This window comes from Pan troglodytes, chromosome 8 (genome assembly GCF_028858775.2).
Source record: "Pan troglodytes isolate AG18354 chromosome 8, NHGRI_mPanTro3-v2.0_pri, whole genome shotgun sequence".
NCBI classification, from domain to species: Eukaryota; Metazoa; Chordata; class Mammalia; order Primates; family Hominidae; genus Pan; species Pan troglodytes.
Window position 1 is genome coordinate 122,226,776 of NC_072406.2, and position 18,078 is coordinate 122,244,853.

General features: G+C 39.6%; 1 protein-coding gene across 15 annotated transcripts in view; it reads left to right on the top strand.

The window, feature by feature from the left end:
• The window catches only part of ADD3 (adducin 3), a 127,885-nt gene that overhangs the window by 103,092 nt on the left and 6,715 nt on the right, over window positions 1–18,078 (top strand). For all 15 annotated transcript variants that reach the window (XM_009459228.4, XM_054659882.2, XM_001141198.7 and 12 more), the window contains 10 exons: window positions 2,042–2,180; window positions 5,517–5,668; window positions 6,600–6,680; window positions 7,811–7,960; window positions 8,435–8,578; window positions 8,690–8,788; window positions 11,344–11,526; window positions 13,254–13,511; window positions 15,063–15,182; window positions 15,653–15,739. In XM_009459228.4, coding sequence (XP_009457503.1) covers window positions 2,042–2,180; window positions 5,517–5,668; window positions 6,600–6,680; window positions 7,811–7,960; window positions 8,435–8,578; window positions 8,690–8,788; window positions 11,344–11,526; window positions 13,254–13,511; window positions 15,063–15,182; window positions 15,653–15,739 — 1,413 coding nt within the window. The remainder of the gene's footprint in view (window positions 1–2,041; window positions 2,181–5,516; window positions 5,669–6,599; window positions 6,681–7,810; window positions 7,961–8,434; window positions 8,579–8,689; window positions 8,789–11,343; window positions 11,527–13,253; window positions 13,512–15,062; window positions 15,183–15,652; window positions 15,740–18,078) is intronic.

Sequence of the window (18,078 nt, forward strand, 5' to 3'; positions counted from 1 at the left end):
TGTAATCCCACCACTTTGGGCCGAGACAGGTGGATCACTTGAGGACAGGAGTTTGAGACCAACCTGACCAACATGGTGAAACCCCATCTCTACTAAAACTACAAAAATTAGCCGGGCATGGTTGTGCACACCTATAATCCCAGCTACTTGGGAGGCTGAGATAAGAGAATCACTTGAACCCAGGAGGTGGAGGTTGCAGTGAGCTGAGATTGTGCCACTGCACTCCAATCTGGGCAACAGAGCGGGAAAAAAAAAAAGTTTCCTAGACATATAGGTTATTTACCCACCCTCTCAGAAAGGCTCCATCTAAGCGGAGACTCCAGGAGATTTTATTCCTACCGTCATGAGGCAGACCACTGTCAGTGACTCAAAAGAGATTCACCCTTCTAAAGGAAGTTTTCTCCATTATCTCCCAGGTATTCATACCTACCCTTCTTGGAGGGAGTGATTCCAAAATAATTTTCTGCCTTCTCCCTCTTAGGCAGAGTGGGGGAAATGGAACTTAATTTCTGGCAGGGCATCCTGCTACATAAGTAACTAATCTCAAATGGAAGAGCAAGGGTTAAGTGACTTATGTTGCAAGAACCTTCATCTTTAAAACGAAGGAGACATGAGCAAAAGAACAAATGACAAACTTAATAAGTGTTGGTTGGGTGTGATGGAAAGTCAGAACCAACTATTTGTGATATGAAGGATTGGGAGAAGTTTCAGATGTTGAACCATACTAGTAACTCGAGGGTTACTGAAATAGAGGCGTTCTCTTAATGTTCGGGATTTTGATCTCTATAAACACTGTTTCTGCCACTACCTCACCCACCCCACCCCCAAAAAGATACAGAACTCCAGAATAGGAACATATGGAACCCAAAGTTCCATTAAAAAACTGTCATTTAGCCGGGCGCGGTGGCTCACGCCTGTAATCCCAGCACTTTGGAAGGCAGAGGTGGGCGGATCACCTGAGGTCGGCAGTTCAAGACCAGCCTGACCAACATGGAGAAACCCTGTCTCTACTAAAAATACAAAATTAGCTGGGTGGTGGCGCATGCCTGTAATCCCAGCTACTCAGGAGGCTGAGGCAGGAGAATCGCTTCAACCCGGGAGGCGGAGGTTGCGGTGAGTTGAGATCGCGCCATTGCACTCTAGCCTGGGCAACAAGAGCGAAACTCCGTCTCAAAAAAAAAAAAAAAAAAAATTGTAATTTACCACAGTGTTGCAGAGAGTGATTAGAACTCAACTGTTATTTATTTGCTTTCAGAGTTTATGGAGCTAAGGAATTTCCATAGAAATCATAAAATAGAAATTATTTTAGTATGTCTCAGTGAAAACTTTTGCCATTGAGTCACTCTGTATTCAAAGTTGTGCCCCATTCACATGGGAACTCTTTCTTTTTTTTTTTTGAGGTGGAGTTTCGCTCTTGTTGCCCAGGCTGGAGTGCAATGGCATGATCTCGGCTCACCACATCCTCCTCCTCCCGAGTTCAAGCTATTCTCCTGCCTCAGCCTCCTGAGTAGCTGGGATTACAGGCATGCACCACCACGCTGGGCTAATTTTGTATTTTTAGTAAAGACGAGGATTCTCCATGTTGGTCAAGCTGGTCTCCAACTCCCCACCTCAGGTGATCCACCCGCCTTGGCCTCCCAAAGTGCTGAGATTATAGGCGTGAGCCACCACGCCTGGCCAGGGACTCTGTCTTAGCTAAGCAAGGAGTGGGTCACCTTTTTTTTTTTTTTACAATGGTTTCTTGGTGCTTGAGTTGTATATTAATAAGAGGAGTTTTATCTGTGCCTGTCTAGTGTAGATATTATAATATCTCATTTTCTTTGACATGAAGAATGCCTAGTGGTTTTCCCCCCTAAAAGCAAGCATCTTGCTGCTTCTTGCAGTGCTTTGATTTTATTATTTTGTGTTTTATATTTGTTTTTAAATAGTACAGGTAAAAGCTATTCAGAAAAGGGATGGGGGAAAGATTGATTGTATTGGAACAAGTTACTTTTGGGCCATTCAGTCTTGCTTGCTCAGTCTTTATTTTTGTGTATTACAGGCCTTTCGGGAAGACTTGGAATGCCTTATTCAAGAACAGATGAAGAAAGGCCACAACCCAACTGGATTACTAGCATTACAGCAGATTGCAGATTACATCATGGCCAATTCTTTCTCGGGTTTTTCTTCACCTCCTCTCAGTATGTCAGTTTTGGAGAGTTTTAAACATTATAATTTTACTTCCACTTTGGACCACTATACATCTCTAGCAGCATATTCTGCTCAGGTTCAGTCCTTCAGTTTATAACATCTAATACTTAGAGTAACATAGTGTTAGAACCTCCTACCTTTTCATATCAACCAGGCATTTACTACACTTTGTACAGATTATAAGATGATATAAGACATGATTCTGGGCTGGGACTTGTGGCATGTGTCAGTAGTCCCAGCCACATGGGAGGCTGAGGTGGGAGAAATGCTTGAGCCCAGGAGTTCGAGACCAGCCTAGCAACAAAGTGAAAACCTTCTCTCTATTTTTGTTTTTTTGTTGTTGTTTGTTTTTTCTTTTGAGACAGGAGTCTTGCTCTGTCGCCGAGGCTGGAGTACAGTGGCCCGATCTCGGCTCACTGCAACCTCCACCTCGCAGGTTCAAGCGATTCTCCTGCCTCGGCCTCCTGAGTAGCTGGTATTACAGGTGTGCGCCACCACGCCTGGCTAATTTTTTGTATTTTTAGTAGAGACGGGGTTTCACCATGTTGGTCAGGCTGGTCTTGAACTCCTGACCTCACGATCTACCCACCTTGGCCTCCCAAAGTGCTGGGATTACAGGCCTGAGCCACTGCACCAGGCCCACCCTGTCTCTATTTTCTAAAATAATAAATCTGATTTTAATGTGGCTGGATATAAATCATATCACAGTTGCATTTGGAAGTTTGGGTTTTATTCCTAACTTTGATGGGAAGCCATTTTAAGCAGAAAGATGATTTTAAAAGACCACTATATTTTCTGTGTGAAGAATGAACTGGGAGATTTCATAGTATTATTAACAAAATTAGAATAGTTGGGGATCTGGTTTGGCTTGGGAAATGGAGGAAGTTCAACTTTGAGCATGCTCCATTTGCATTGCCAAGACATTGCAGCAATTGGAAGTGCAGTCAGAGAGCTTAGGAGAAACACTTGGCAGATGGACATAGAGAAGTAGTACTCAAAGCTGTGGACATTGATTAAATAATCATACAGGAGTATGGGCTGACAAAAGATTCCAAAGAGAAAACCTCAAAAGCTCAAAGAGGAAGACTAGTCAGGGAAAACAGAAATAGTAAAAGAAGCTGCCCTGGAAGTGTCCTGGATTCCATGGCGGGAACAAGGAGCTACAGGAGACCTGGGCCTGCTGGCTGGAATGTACAAAGGCATGGCAGGAGGAAAGCCATGTGCCACTGTTTGGAGATCAGGAAATAGCAACCAGTTGCCTGAAATACTTAGGCAGTGAAGTGAAAAGCGGAAGTTAAAGTTGGAAGGTTACGGGGAGAATAGAAGACAGGTTAATGGTTGACTCTAAAATTTTGTCAGAAATTATGCTATTTTTTGTGGCTTATGTAGTAAAACTATTCAGATTACTTCAAAACATCTCAAAATTAAAAGGTTTTCCATTGAAATATTCTCTTTAAAAGTTCTTGCTCATATTCTCAGGTAAAAAGCAGTGCTTTAGAAAACTCAATGGCTTTATGCATAATGAATTTACAAAGAAAGGGGCTACAGTCGAGTACAAGAATGAGGCTTATTGCAGGGATCCATGCATGAGTTAAGGGCTGAACTCAAAAGAGTGGACAACGAGGGACCTTATGAAGAAAACAGTCATGAAATGTGGTGACAAATTATATATGGTTACCCAGGAGAGGTTAAGGAGGTAGAGGTTACTGAAACCCAGAGTTTGAGCCTATAGGAATGGTAATATCAATATTAGAAGCAAAGTAAGGAGAAGAGAGAAGGTAAGAAAAACCAGGAGAGAGAAGATAAAATCACCTTTAGACCCTTTTAATTTTCATGTTATTGCATTGTAGGCACTTGGAAATAGCAGGCTAGGCTGGGCACAGTGGCTCATGTCTGTAATCCTAGCACTTTGGGAGGCCAAGGCAGGAGGATCACTGGAGGCCAGGAGTTCAAGACCAGCCTGGGCAACATAGACCCCATCTCCACTAAAAAAATTTAAAAATTAGCCAGGTGTGGCAGCATGCCCTGTAGTCCTAGCTACTCAGGAGGCTGAGGTGGAAGGATTGCCTGAGCCTAGGAGTTCGAGGCTGCAGTGAGCCATGATCACACCACTGCATTGCAGCCTGGGTGACAGAGTGATACCCCTGCCTCTAAAAAAAAAAAAAAAAAGGGTGGGGCCAGTTGCAGTGGCTCAGGCCTATAATCCCAGCACTCTGGGAGGCCAAGGCAGGTGGATCATCTGAGGTCAGGAGTTCAAGACCACCCTGACCAACAAGGAAAAAACCTGTCTCTACTAAAATACAAAATTAGCTGGGCCTGGTGGCACATGCCTGTAATCCCAGCTTCTCAGGAGGCTGAGGCAGGAGAATCGCTTTGAACCTGGGAGGTGGATGTTGCAGTGAGCCGAGATCGTGCCATTGCACTCGACCCTGGGCAACAAGAGTGAAACTCCGTCTCAAAAAAAAACAAAACAAGCAGGCTGGAAAATGGGGAGGAGGACCTGATCAGAACTAAAGACCAGGGAGTGAGTCGTCTACACAAAAATAACAATAGGGAGGCTCAAGAGTCTATAATGTTTTTGTAGGGAAAAGTAAAATGAGAAAGAACGTAGTGGAGGACTGAGCTTTGGGGAAGAGCCAAAGCTGGGCAAAGGGAACAGATGAACTTGTTAAAGGAGAAAAGCATGTAGACAAGGAATAAGAGATCTAGGATAGTATCACATGGGCCTCGAGAAGAGTTCTAGGAATGAGGCAGTGTAAATCGTGTCAAGCTGTAAAGAGGTCAAGGAGAATGAAGACTGAGCAAAAGTTGAACTTGGTAACAGCTGAACTTGGCAATTAGATCATTAGAGACCTTCAAGACCTTCAATAGGGCAGAAATCATACTACTATTTGCATGCATTATTTTCCATCTCAAATGTTTTTTGTGTTTGAATAAAAGTCAAGAGAGATAATAGAAAAGTAGCTTTCTGTTGAGGTCTTTTCATCATAAAACTAGCAGTAACCTCAGTATTTAACACTTTTACCCTCGGAGATATGTGTAACCATTTTTCCCCAGTGGTGTGAGCCTTTGATATAGTCACTCCTTAGCAAGCACTATGTGAAGCAACTTTTACTAAGCAATCAAAGATAGCTGATACTTATTTTTACTCTCAGTGTACCTCTCTGAAGGAGAATAAGCTAATAAAATATTATATGGGCTGATAAATTTCAGATTATTATATACAAGGCTGGGATACACCCAGACGCAGGCTACTTCCTGGCAACTAATTTCCAGGTAAGGGATTGCATGACTCGTATCTCTCTCCACATTTTTTGCTCTTTTAGGTCTTGGCATGGTCACACCTATCAATGACCTTCCTGGTGCAGATACATCCTCATATGTGAAGGGAGAAAAACTTACTCGCTGTAAACTTGCCAGCCTGTACAGACTTGTAGACTTGTTTGGATGGGCACACCTGGCAAATACCTATATCTCAGTGAGTTCTTCAGCTTTCAATTCCTTTTTTAAAAAATTCCAGCTAGAAGGCAACTATACTCTTCTTACCTTTACCTGGAAGTCCAGTTTTCAGACTTATTCTCTAAACCTAGTATGCTAGATCACAACCAAATACTGATTTAAACCTTACACCCAAGGGAGAGGCTCCAATTCCCCCACCTTTCTTCTCCCCTTACTATCTATGTTGTTCCAAGTTCCTTTGGTTCAGACCAACTGTAGAATCTATCCAGGAAGAAATCCTTCTGGCAAAATTGTCCCTCTCCATGATAATTATGTCTGAGCATCAGTGGCTTTAAAAAGCATTTGAGGCAAGGAAGATAGAGGAGGTCAGGGAAGTTTCCTCCCTGGTCTTTATTTTTTAAATATATTCTTTCCATTCACCATCATATTTTTATTTTGCCACACTTGGAAAAAGATGCTATTTGGAAACAAAAGAGGATTAAAATATTGTACAATGGAAATGGTACAGATGCAGTCCATCAAGAATCTTTCTTCCTTTCCACCTTCCATCTTTATTTTAATTCCTTCCTAGGAAGAGATTTTGTTCTCTTTCCTTTGCCCATTTTGCCTTAACTTCCAAGTTATAAATTAAGGTTATAATTATTACCACATTGGCTTGAATAATATTAGCATTTATTTTTCATGAACATGGCTGACCCTAAATAACCTTAGAGCCCCAAAATAACACTTTTAGGTAAGTCCAGTAAATAAGAAACTAAAGTCAGAATTTTTTAGCAAGTACTTGAGGGAAACTTTAGGAAAGTTTCATGTTGTAGACCTTTAATTTTTGCTTTGTTGGTTTTTTTTTTCCTGATCTCTTACAATTATTCATTGTAAATATATTTGTAGTCATGTTTCCACTGCAAAATATGAACCACTTCATAGTAATTCCCTGTTGTTTTTTTTTCCAGGTAAGAATAAGTAAGGAGCAAGACCACATTATAATAATTCCCAGAGGCCTATCTTTTTCTGAAGCTACAGCCTCCAATTTGGTATAATTTTCCATTCCTGTGTTGCTTTTTCTGAGCTTTCTTTGGCTTTTCTGACAGTTTTTAGCTTTTAGCACAGGACAGAATAAGAAGGTATGGATGGAAAAACATTTACTAGTGAACAGTGAAGGGAATTTGAACTATGTTGTTTTAGAGAAAAGCTTTAGAGAATAGCGTAATTGAAGAGACTAATAAATGAGTTGGTCTTATCAGTTAACTTGTCTATGTTTTGAAGGGAATCGTGATTTTTTTTTTTTTTAACCACCCTATACACTCAGAAATTTGTCTTAAAAAAAACACACACGGCCAGGTGCAGTGGCTCACGCCTGTAATCCAAGCACTTTGGGAGGCTGAGGCAAGTGGATCACAAGGTCAGGAGTTCAAGACCAGCCTGACCAACATGGTGAAACCCCATCTCTACTAAAGATAACAAAAAATTAGCTGGGCGTGGTGGCGCACACCTGTAATCCCGGCTACTCGGGAGGCTGAGGCAGGAGAATCGCTTGAACCCATAAGGTAGAGGTTGCAGTGAGCCAAGATCGCACCATTGCACTCCAGCCTGGCCTACAGGGCAAGACTCTGTCTTCAATACACACACACACACACACACACACACACACAATGTTCATAGCTAGATTTAAACAAAGTTCAGCTGGTATGACTATAGGATCTGATCTTAGTATTTTATCTTTTCCATGACTACTCCTAGCCACTGTCATCAGCTTACAGAGTGACAGGAGCTACCTTGGTTCTGGGTGCTTGCTGCAATGTTAGCAAATAGAAGTTTTCTAGCCAATTCTATACATGCCAGACTTGTTCAGACCTCCGATGAAGAGCTTAAGTTTCTCCTTTTCTTGGAAACTGTACTTCTTGCCAAGTACCAAGTTTTGTTGCACCTGTTTTATAAATAAAGTTTTATGGGAACAAAGCTATACCTGTTAACTTACAGATTGTTTATGGCTGCTTTTGTACTGCAGCTGCAGATTTGAGTAATTGCAGCAGAGGCCCACAAAGTCCAAAATATTTGCTATCTGACCTTTTACAAAAAGGTTTGCTATCCCCTGGTTTAGCTTGTGAAACACAAACTTTGATACGTATATACCAGTTAAATATGTCCTTCTGATTTTTTCCAGGTGAAAGTCAATATAATAGGAGAAGTGGTTGACCAGGGAAGTACCAATTTGAAAATTGACCATACAGGATTCAGTCCCCATGCTGCAATCTATTCAACACGTCCTGATGTTAAGTGTGTGATACACATCCATACCCTTGCAACAGCAGCTGTAAGTCAATGAAAGGCCAAAACTGACAGGACGCTGGAAGATGTATTATTTTTGTGGCTTTCTCAACAGGATGCTTTACTATCTGCTTTTCAAAATCATATTTGATACAATAATCTGCATACCCAGAAAGCAAAAGGCGTTTGGGACCAAATGCTACCATTCTAGGAAACAACTGGAGAAATAACATTTGGATTCTAAAACTAACCAGTTTGAAAATTGGGTCATTGAGTTTTTTGGAGCAAAGCTTCTTTCATAATATTTGACACAGCATATAAGTTGAGTTGTATTCCCTAAGTCCTTTTTGTGTGTGTGTGGAAGAAACAAAATGGGAAGTGAATAAAGTGGGAAGTGGGCTGCAATGGTGAAACACAGTGAATAGGCCAGTGTTTTCCTGAGCTGTCCAAACAATCAGGTTCCTATGAAAATGTATTTAGTAACCAAATGTGTTATCTTGGTATGGGCCAAACCAAATAGGTATCCTCCATGAAATGTGGGATCCTTCCAATTTCTCAAGAGTCTCTTCTTCTGGGAGATGTTGCCTATTATGACTACCAAGGGTCACTGGAAGAACAGGAGGAGAGAATTCAACTGCAGAAGGTTCTGGGACCAAGTTGTAAGGTATGTAGTAGAGTTTGTCTAAGGAGCTATTTTTGTTGCTGCTGCTGTTGATGAAAACAGTGTGAGCTATGCCAGTTATTTCAAGTGATTGCTGTGGGCATTCTATTTTAGGTGCTGGTACTCAGGAATCATGGTGTGGTTGCACTTGGAGAAACATTAGAGGAGGCTTTTCATTATATTTTTAATGTGCAACTAGCCTGTGAGATTCAGGTAGGAAACATTATTCCCCTTTTTTAATTGCTTTGTTATTTGCTCGTTTAGTTGGATTTTGTGTACTTATTTGCAAATACATATTAGTTAGTGGCTTTTTGTCTTTTAAGAGAAGTTCTGCTCTACTTATGTAGGCAGGGTTTTCAACTCAGTTATCTCTTGAATTGAAAATAGGAGTAAAGGAAATTAAAATTTTCTCACACACAATCTAAGGGCCTCATAAACATCATTTTCCCTACAATCCTGCTTTTTAAGTTAGTACAATTGCATATTTCTGTTTTCACCCTGTAGTGGTGGTACTAATTAAGAAAGAAAAACAGCTGCAAATCAAGAATCAAATGTGTTGTGGTCACTTTTGTAAAAAGTTTGACTAGGTCCAGAAGTTATATGAAATTGCAGTTTTCAACAATTCCACAGCCTCATTATGATGAGAGGTTGGATATTTATTAATCATTTTTTTCATCAGAGATGTTGAATGTATTTAAAGGCCCTAATTTTCTTTCTTTTTTTTTTTTTTTTAATTATACTTTAAGTTTTAGGGTACATGTGCACATTGTGCAGGTTAGTTACATATGTATACATGTGCCATGCCGGTGCGCTGCACCCACCAACTCGTCATCTAGCATTAGGTATATCTCTCAATGCTATCCCTCCCCCCTCCCCCCACCCCACCACAGTCCCCAGAGTGTGATATTCCCCTTTCTGTGTCCATGTGATCTCATTGTTCAATTCCCACCTATGAGTGAGAATATGCGGTGTTTGGTTTTTTGTTCTTGCGATAGTTTACTGAGAATGATGATTTCCAATTTCATCCATGTCCCTACAAAGGACATGAACTCATCATTTTTTATGGCTGCATAGTATTCTATGGTGTATATGTGCCACATTTTCTTAATCCAGTCTATCATTGTTGGACATTTGGGTTGGTTCCAAGTCTTTGCTATTGTGAATAATGCCGCAATAAACATATGTGTGCATGTGTCTTTATAGCAGCATGATTTATAATCCTTTGGGTATATACCCAGTAATGTGATGGCTGGGTCAAATGATATTTCTAGTTCAAGATCCCTGAGGAATCGCCACACTGACTTCCACAATGGTTGAACTAGAGAGCCCGCATCGCCAAGTCAATCCTAAGCCAAAAGAACAAAGCTGGAGGTATCACACTACCTGACTTCAAACTATACTACAAAGCTGCAGTAACCAAAACAGCATGGTACTGGTACCAAAACAGAGATATAGATGAATGGAACAGAACAGAGCCCTCAGAAATAACGCCACATACCTACAACTATCTGATCTTTGACAAACCTGAGAAAAACAAGCAATGGGGAAAGGATTCCCTATTTAATAAATGGTGCTGGGAAAACTGGCTAGCCATATGTAGAAAGCTGAAACTGGATCCCTTCCTTACACCTTATACAAAAATCAATTCAAGATGGATTAAAGATTTAAACGTTAGACCTAAAACCATAAAAACCTTAGAAGAAAACCTAGGCATTACCATTCAGGACATAGGCATGGGCAAGGACTTCATGTCCAAAACACCAAAAGCAATGGCAACAAAAGACAAAATTGACAAATGGGATCTAATTAAACTAAAGTCCCTAATTTTCTCTTTAAATCAAGCAGATTTGGCCAGGCACGGTAGCTCATGCCTGTAATCCCAGCACTTTGGGAGGCTGAGGTGGGTAGATCACCTGAGGTCAGGAGTTCGAGACCAGCCTGACCAACATGGAGAAACCCCGTGTGTACTAAAAATACAAAATTAACAGGGCGTGGTGTCATGTGCCTGTAATCCCAGCTACTCGGGAGGCTGAGGCGGGAGAATCGCTTGAACCCGGGAGGCGAAGGTTGCAGTGAGCCGAGATCCTGCCATTGCACTCCAGCCTGGGCAACAAGAGAGAAACTCAGTCTCAATAAATAAATAAATAAATAAATAAATAAATAAAGCGGATTCTCATGAAGCAAATGGTAATAATCTTAATTTATTGGAAGGGCCACAAGAAAGGGGGAAAAGAACAACTAAAAAAAAACTTTTTCTACCAACATTAACTTGTCCTAACAATCAACTTATTTTTGCTTTAATGGTTCCTCCTCTTCTCAAATGGGGCTATGAAAAACTTAATTAAATTAAGATAATGAGCTGATGGCTTCTGCCTAAATATCTTTAAATTCAGAGTACAGTGTTTTTGTATTTCCTTAAAATTATAGCTTTTAGCAAAAGTGTTAACTGGATAACCCTGGGAAAACTTCAAGAAAAGAAATTTAAAATTTGGCAGCAGAATTCCGTGGCTTAAAATATGTTAAGAGGTATGGCTCTAATGTGTTTTCCATCAGGGAGGATCAGAGTCTTGGAAGGTTTCTTTTTCAGATAGGTGGAAAAGATACTTCAGCTGTCTGCTGGCACAAGAGTGTCATCTTGTCTTTGTTGTTAGTAGCCTGAGCAAGTATTATAGATATTTGCCAAATTGAAATTGTGCCTTTTTGAAAGTAAAATACTTATTACAGTCTTTATAGTTTTGTATCTCTGTATATTTTACCATTGATTACAGGTGCAGGCCCTAGCAGGTGCAGGTGGAGTAGACAATCTCCATGTACTGGACTTTCAGAAGTATAAAGCTTTCACTTACACTGTAGCAGCATCTGGTGGAGGAGGTGTGAATATGGGTTCCCATCAAAAATGGAAGGTTGGCGAAATTGAGTTTGAAGGGCTTATGAGGACTCTGGACAACTTGGTAGGTTGCAAAATTGAAGTAAAACTTGGATTTAATGTCTTCAGATTCAAGAGCAGATGCTTCCATTTTTGTAGAACATGCTCCATACTCTTCCAGAAGCTGAGTTTGGCCCTAGGAAAGCATTTCAGTGTGATTTAACCACACCTTTGAGAATTAAACGGAACTTACAAATGTCGTTTTTTTTTTTTTTAAGATTACAATATATTGTTATTAACTGTAGTCACCATAGTACAATATATCTCTTGAACTTCTTCCTCCTAACTGAAATTTTGTATCCTTTGATCAACATCTCCCCACCCCCACCTCCTTGTAACCACTATTCTACTCTACTTTTATGAGTTCAACTTTTTTTTTTTTCTTGGAGGCAGGATCTTGCTTGGAGTGCCGTGACACAATCAGGGCTCACTTGCAGTCTCAACCTGCTGGGCTCAAACCATTCTTCCACCTCAGCCTCCTGTGTATCTGGGACATAGGTGTGTGCCACCATGCCTGGCTAATTTTTTTTTTTTTTTTACTTTTTGTAGAGATAGGGTTTCTCCATGTTGCCCAGGCTGGTCTTGAATTCCTGGGCTCAAGCAGTCCTCCCACCTCAGCCTCCCAAAGTGCTGGGATTACTGGCGTGAGCTGCCATGCCCAACAAGTTCAACTTTTTAAGACTGTATATAAGTGAGATCATGGGGTATTTGTCTTTCTGTGCCTGGTTTATTTTATTTAATACAATGTCCTCTAGGTTCATCCATGTTGTCACATTTGACAGAATTTCTTTTTTAAAGCTGAATAGTGTTCCATTATGTTGTATATACCACATTTATATCCCATCCATCAATGGACACTTAGGATGATTCCATATCTTGGCTATTGTGAATAATGGTGTACCTAACATGAGAGTACAGATAACCTCTTTGACATACTGAGTACATTCCCTTTGGATATATATCCGGTAGTGAGACTGCTGGGTGATATGGTAGTTTTATTTTTAATTGTATGAGGAACCTCCATACTGTTTTCCACAATGGCTATACTAATTTACATTGCTACCAACAGTGTGCAAAGGGTCCCTTTCTCCCTACATTCTAACACTTGTTGTCTTTCATCTTTTTTATAATAGCGATTCTAACAGATAGGACATGACATCTCGTGCTTTAATTTGCATTTTCTTGATTAGTGATGTTTTAATACACTTGTTGACCATTTGTATGTCTTCTTTTGAGAAATGTTTATTCAGATCCTTTGCCTATTTTTTAATTGGGTTCTTCTCTTGTTGTTTTTTGAGTCCCCTATATATTTTGGATAGTAACCCCTTAAAAGATGTATGGTTTGGCAAATGTTATTTTAGATTTTACCCTCTTCTGTGAAGGCTCAGAAGGCTGACTGCCTTCAGACCCAGGAACAGAGACTTAAATGAGCACTGAGATTTGCTTCCCCAAAACAGTTTTATAGATAGAAAAGCACTTCTGGTCAGCAACTTAGAACTGTTCCTTTGTCGGGAACAGTTGTGTGAGTGGAAATTGCAATATCAGCTGTTATCAGCTCTAACTAGGTCTTGAAATTTGCATAATTTCAACTCCAGTGTTACATGAAAGTTATGTGGTGTTTGGAAGGATGCCTTTTTCTTTGTTTTTTAGCAAAGGAGTCTTTTAAATCATTTGTATACAAAAGGAATTAGGATCCAAATGCTGTTACTGATACAGGTTTGATGCTTCAAATGTGGCTTTTCCCTCCCTTAGGGGTATAGAACAGGCTATGCTTACAGGCATCCTCTCATTCGAGAGAAGCCTAGGCACAAGAGTGATGTGGAAATCCCAGCAACTGTGACTGCTTTTTCCTTTGAAGACGATACAGTGCCACTCTCTCCTCTCAAATACATGGCACAGAGGCAACAGCGTGAAAAAACAAGATGGCTGAACTCACCAAATACTTACATGAAAGTGAATGTGCCTGAGGAGTCTCGGAACGGAGAAACCAGTCCCCGAACCAAAATCACGGTATGCCAGTATTTTACGTAGTTTGCCTTTACTAAATATTTTGCCTAGTTACTCAAGAATTGAATGTTCTATATTGAAAATATTTGGAAAGTAAAATAATATTAAAAATATTACTGTCACTTATCTGGCTTTAACTTTGTGCAAGACACTCTTCTAAGTGCCATACACGAATTTTCTCATTTAACTCTCCTAATATGAATGATGCTGTTTTTCTGTTTTATAGATGAGAAAACCAAGGCAAGAAGGGTTAATTAATCATGTTTTAATGGTAAACTCGGGATTTGCATGAAGACAGTCTGACTCTTGAGCCCAGTTCTTGTCCACTACATGATACTGCTTTGTAGTTTCTATTAAACTACACCAGTAGTTTAATTCACCAGTAAATTAAAACTGTAAAAGTTATCAACTCCTAATTGTACCAAAGCTGCATGAATCACTGCACATAGCTACCCTTAGGCAAGATCTTGTAGGTAGAGAAATGGGTTATTTTATCTTTTTCAGAATTTTGCATTAGATTTGGTTTGGTTTGGTTTTGGAGTGCATACCACCAAACATTCTCTAGGTCAGTCTTGTCCAGTCCATGGCCCAGGATGGCTTTGGATGCAGCTCAACACAAATTTGTAAACTTTATTAAAACATTATGAGAATTTTTTGTGATTTTTTAAAGCTAATCAGCTATCGTTAGTGTTGGTGTATTTTATATGTGGCCCAAGACAGTTCTTCCAATGTGGCCCAGGGAAGTCAAAAGATTGGACACCACAGCTCTAGATATTCAGAATTAGTTCATCTTATATAAACTAATGGCATTCAATATGAAAATACCTAGGCATCAAAATGTCTTTTCTGTAGTCTATAAGATTTCTTGCCTCCCAGTAAAAGAACATAATTAAACTCATTGGTTTCTCAGAATTCATTTTGTTTACAGAGATTGATGGTCAGCCATCATTAATCTTGATCGAGATTCGCTTTCTTTAAGGATTATAATATGGGGTAAATGAGAATAATTATGTAAGCTCCTTCCAACCCCGTGGTTCTATTTTGCTATTATATACCAGATTATCCCCATTATAAAATGCTGATTAGGGCTTGGCCTTTTCTGTCAGCCAAAAATAAAAAGTGAAGTCTGATAAACTAAAATCTTAAGATATTTCTTAAGTTTTTTTTTTTTTTGATTACTCCTTTGCCATCTTCATCTGACTGCTGTCTTCAGTGCAGAAGACAAAACACTGAATGTGAGTGAATGTGAGATCATGCTCTCTGTGCTTGAAGTAGTTTCAGCATCATATTTTCACTTGACACAAGGAGAAAGTTTAATTAGCAGTATAATTGAATATTTGTGTGAATCGTAATGGCATTTATTTTTTAAGTAAATGTTGATTTTGAGCCTTTTCTAACTAGTATGAGTTGAAACTAATTCACCACTAAGGTACTGCTTAGTGAAATTATTTAAACATTGGCAATGCCCCTCTTGAGACTATAAGCAGTTATCTAACAATCTACTAATATTTTCTTAACACAAAGCTTCATTTTAGAAAATTTTTGATTCTTTAGTGGATGAAAGCAGAAGACTCATCTAAAGTTAGTGGTGGAACACCTATCAAAATTGAAGATCCAAATCAGTTTGTTCCTTTAAACACAAACCCGAATGAGGTACTAGAAAAGAGAAATAAGGTAAGACATGGTCTTCTATAGCCAGGGGAGACATTTTAATTGCTTTATGTTTAAATCACCAGTGGTTGAATCTGGTTAATGCCAAACTTAGAAGTTTGAATACAGAAGAATTTGGAATTTAATTCAGTATAATTTTAGCTTATATTGAATGCCTCCAGCTCTGTGCTAGTAATTGGGGAACAGGCTACATGGGGAAGATGTATTGAACATTTTTCTGCGTTAGAGAACCCTGCTATTAGGGGAAAATGCAGTTCTCTAACAACCTAAGACGAAAGGAAATAACTTGCCAGGAAGAGCAGAGGAGACTAATATGAGTTGTTAGGATGGTAAAAGAGGTCTTTATGGAGGTGGGAATTGAAGAGACTCTCACTCTGGAAATGTCAAATAGTAAGCTTTTATGAAAAGATAAAGCAAAGGTCATCTGCATAGTTGCCCTCAAGAACTTTGTATTGAATTGTTTTTCAATTCAGATTCGGGAACAAAATCGATATGACTTGAAAACAGCAGGACCACAATCTCAGTTGCTTGCTGGAATTGTTGTGGATAAGCCACCTTCTGTAAGTTTATGAAGTAGTATGATCTTTGTTTTTTATTTACCACATTAATTTCATTGATTTTTAAATATGAATATTTATTTTTACTAAGGTTAATATAAGCACAAGTTAAAAAGTCAACTCACAAGATTTAAAATGTCACCCACAATTCCCAGTTTCCAGGTGCAGCAACTTTCTGTTCTTTTCATTGCTTCTAATGTTTACTTTGATGTTTCTGGTTAGTTAGTTGAGATGAGGTCTCACTCTGTTGCCCAGGATAGTCGTGAACACCTGACCTCAGGTGATCCTCCAGCCTGGACCTCCTGAAGTATTGGGATTACAGGTATAAACCACTGCTCCTCGTCCTCCTTTGATGTTTCTAAAGAGCATCTTCTGCTTTTTCTTGGTCTATCAGTTTTAGACCTTGACTATTTTTCATCAAATCTGTGTTATCCGTTATAAGAAGTACCATTGTTTTATATGTCACTAAAAGAGAAAAAACACTGCCAATTATAATTGTTCCCAATTTCAGAGATGGAAAAAGTTCATCTTAGAATTAATGAAATATTTTTGAAAGATGGGGATTTAGCCTGTTTATACAATGCTTCCCTTTTTCCCTCTCCCCATTCTCCCAGTAAGGATACATCACAGTTTTTGTTTTTTGTTTTTTTCTGTTAGATCAGCTTTCGTTATTTATATTACTACATGTTTGCTGCTAAGCCAGGTAGTATTTCCTTTCTTACATAAGTTACCCCTCCCTACTCTCACCTTGCCTTTTTTTTCATTGGCTTATTATTTGGGGTACATTGGCTTAGTTCTTCCCGAACTTTTTAAAAGAATTATAAAGTCCCGGCTGGGTGCAGTGGCTCACGCCTGTAATCCCAGCACTTTGGGAGGCCGAGGCGGGCAGATCACGAGGTCAAGAGATCAAGACCATCCTGGCCAACATGGTGAAACCCCATCTCTACTGAAAATACAAAAATTAGCTGTGCGTGGTGGCATGCACCTGTAGTCCCAGCTACTCAGGAGGCTGAGGCAGGAGAATCACTCGAACCCGGGAGGCGGAGCTTGCAGTGAGCCAAGATCATGCCACTGTACTCCAGCCTGGTGACAGAGCGAGACTCTGTCTCAAAAAATAAGAATAACGTAAAATCTGTCCTAATATTATTTTCCATAGGGTGAAAGGCAACAGGTAATCTCTCTGTTCCAGCCCCCCTTCATTCTGATCCAAATCTAAATTGGTTGCTCTCAGGCCAGCTGCACAGGTTCATCTGGAGGATTCCTGTGCTGCTGATCTATATTGTATTCCATTTCCTGTATCTTGTGTCTTCTGCTTTCTTGATTTCCTCCTTTACTGTAGAACGCACCCTCTAATAGCTTTCCGAGAAAAGGATACATAGGTGGTAACAGTCTGAAATTCCTTTATTCTATCTTCAAATGTGCATATAATGGATATAGAATAGTTTAGAAATAATTTTCTCCTGAAATAAGAAAAGCATCATTCTGTTCCCTATTTTATTGTTGAAGTAGGAAGGCATTGGAATTCCTGAACCTTTGTTTAGGATTTTTTTTTTTTTTTTTTGCTTTTAGACCCTTTCTGCATCCCTGCTGTTCTGAGATTTTATGATTGTGTGCTGATCTCTTTTTAGTCTTTTTTCTAAGTAATTAGTAACCCTTTTCAATCTCCAGAGTCATATCCTTCAGTTCTGGGAGTTTTTTAAAAGTGTTTCTTCAAGAGTGTTTTCTTCCCATTTCTTTTTCTGTCAGTATATTATGTTAGTTTGGATGTTGGGCCTCTTTGAGCCTCTGATTTTTTTCTTTTCTCTCCTACTTGCCATCTCTTTATCTTTGTATCCTACTTTCTGGGAGAATGTTTTCTAACCCTTTTAATTTTTTATTTTGATGTTAACTTTTTTTATTTATTTTATTTTATTTATTTTTTTTGAGATGGAGTCTCGCACTGTTGCCCAGGCTAGAGTGCAGTGGCGCGATCTTGGCTCACTGCAAGCTCCGCCTTCCTGGGTGCACGCCATTCTCTGCCTCAGCCTCCCAAGTAGCTGGGACTACAGGCGCCTGTCACCGTGCCCAACTAATTTTTTTTGTATTTTTAGTAGAGACAGGGTTTCACCGTGTTAGCCAGGATGGTTTCAATCTCCTGACCTCGTGATCTGCCCGCCTCGGCCTCCCAAAGTGCTGGGATTACAGGTGTGAGCCACCACGCCCAGCCAACTTTTTTATTTTTAATAAGAGTTCTTATTCCCTGAATGTTCCTTTTTAATAACATCCTGATCTTTACACTTTCTCTTATTGCTCTAAGGGTATCAATTTTAAATTTTCTTCATTTGCCTTTGTTGTCTTTGTCT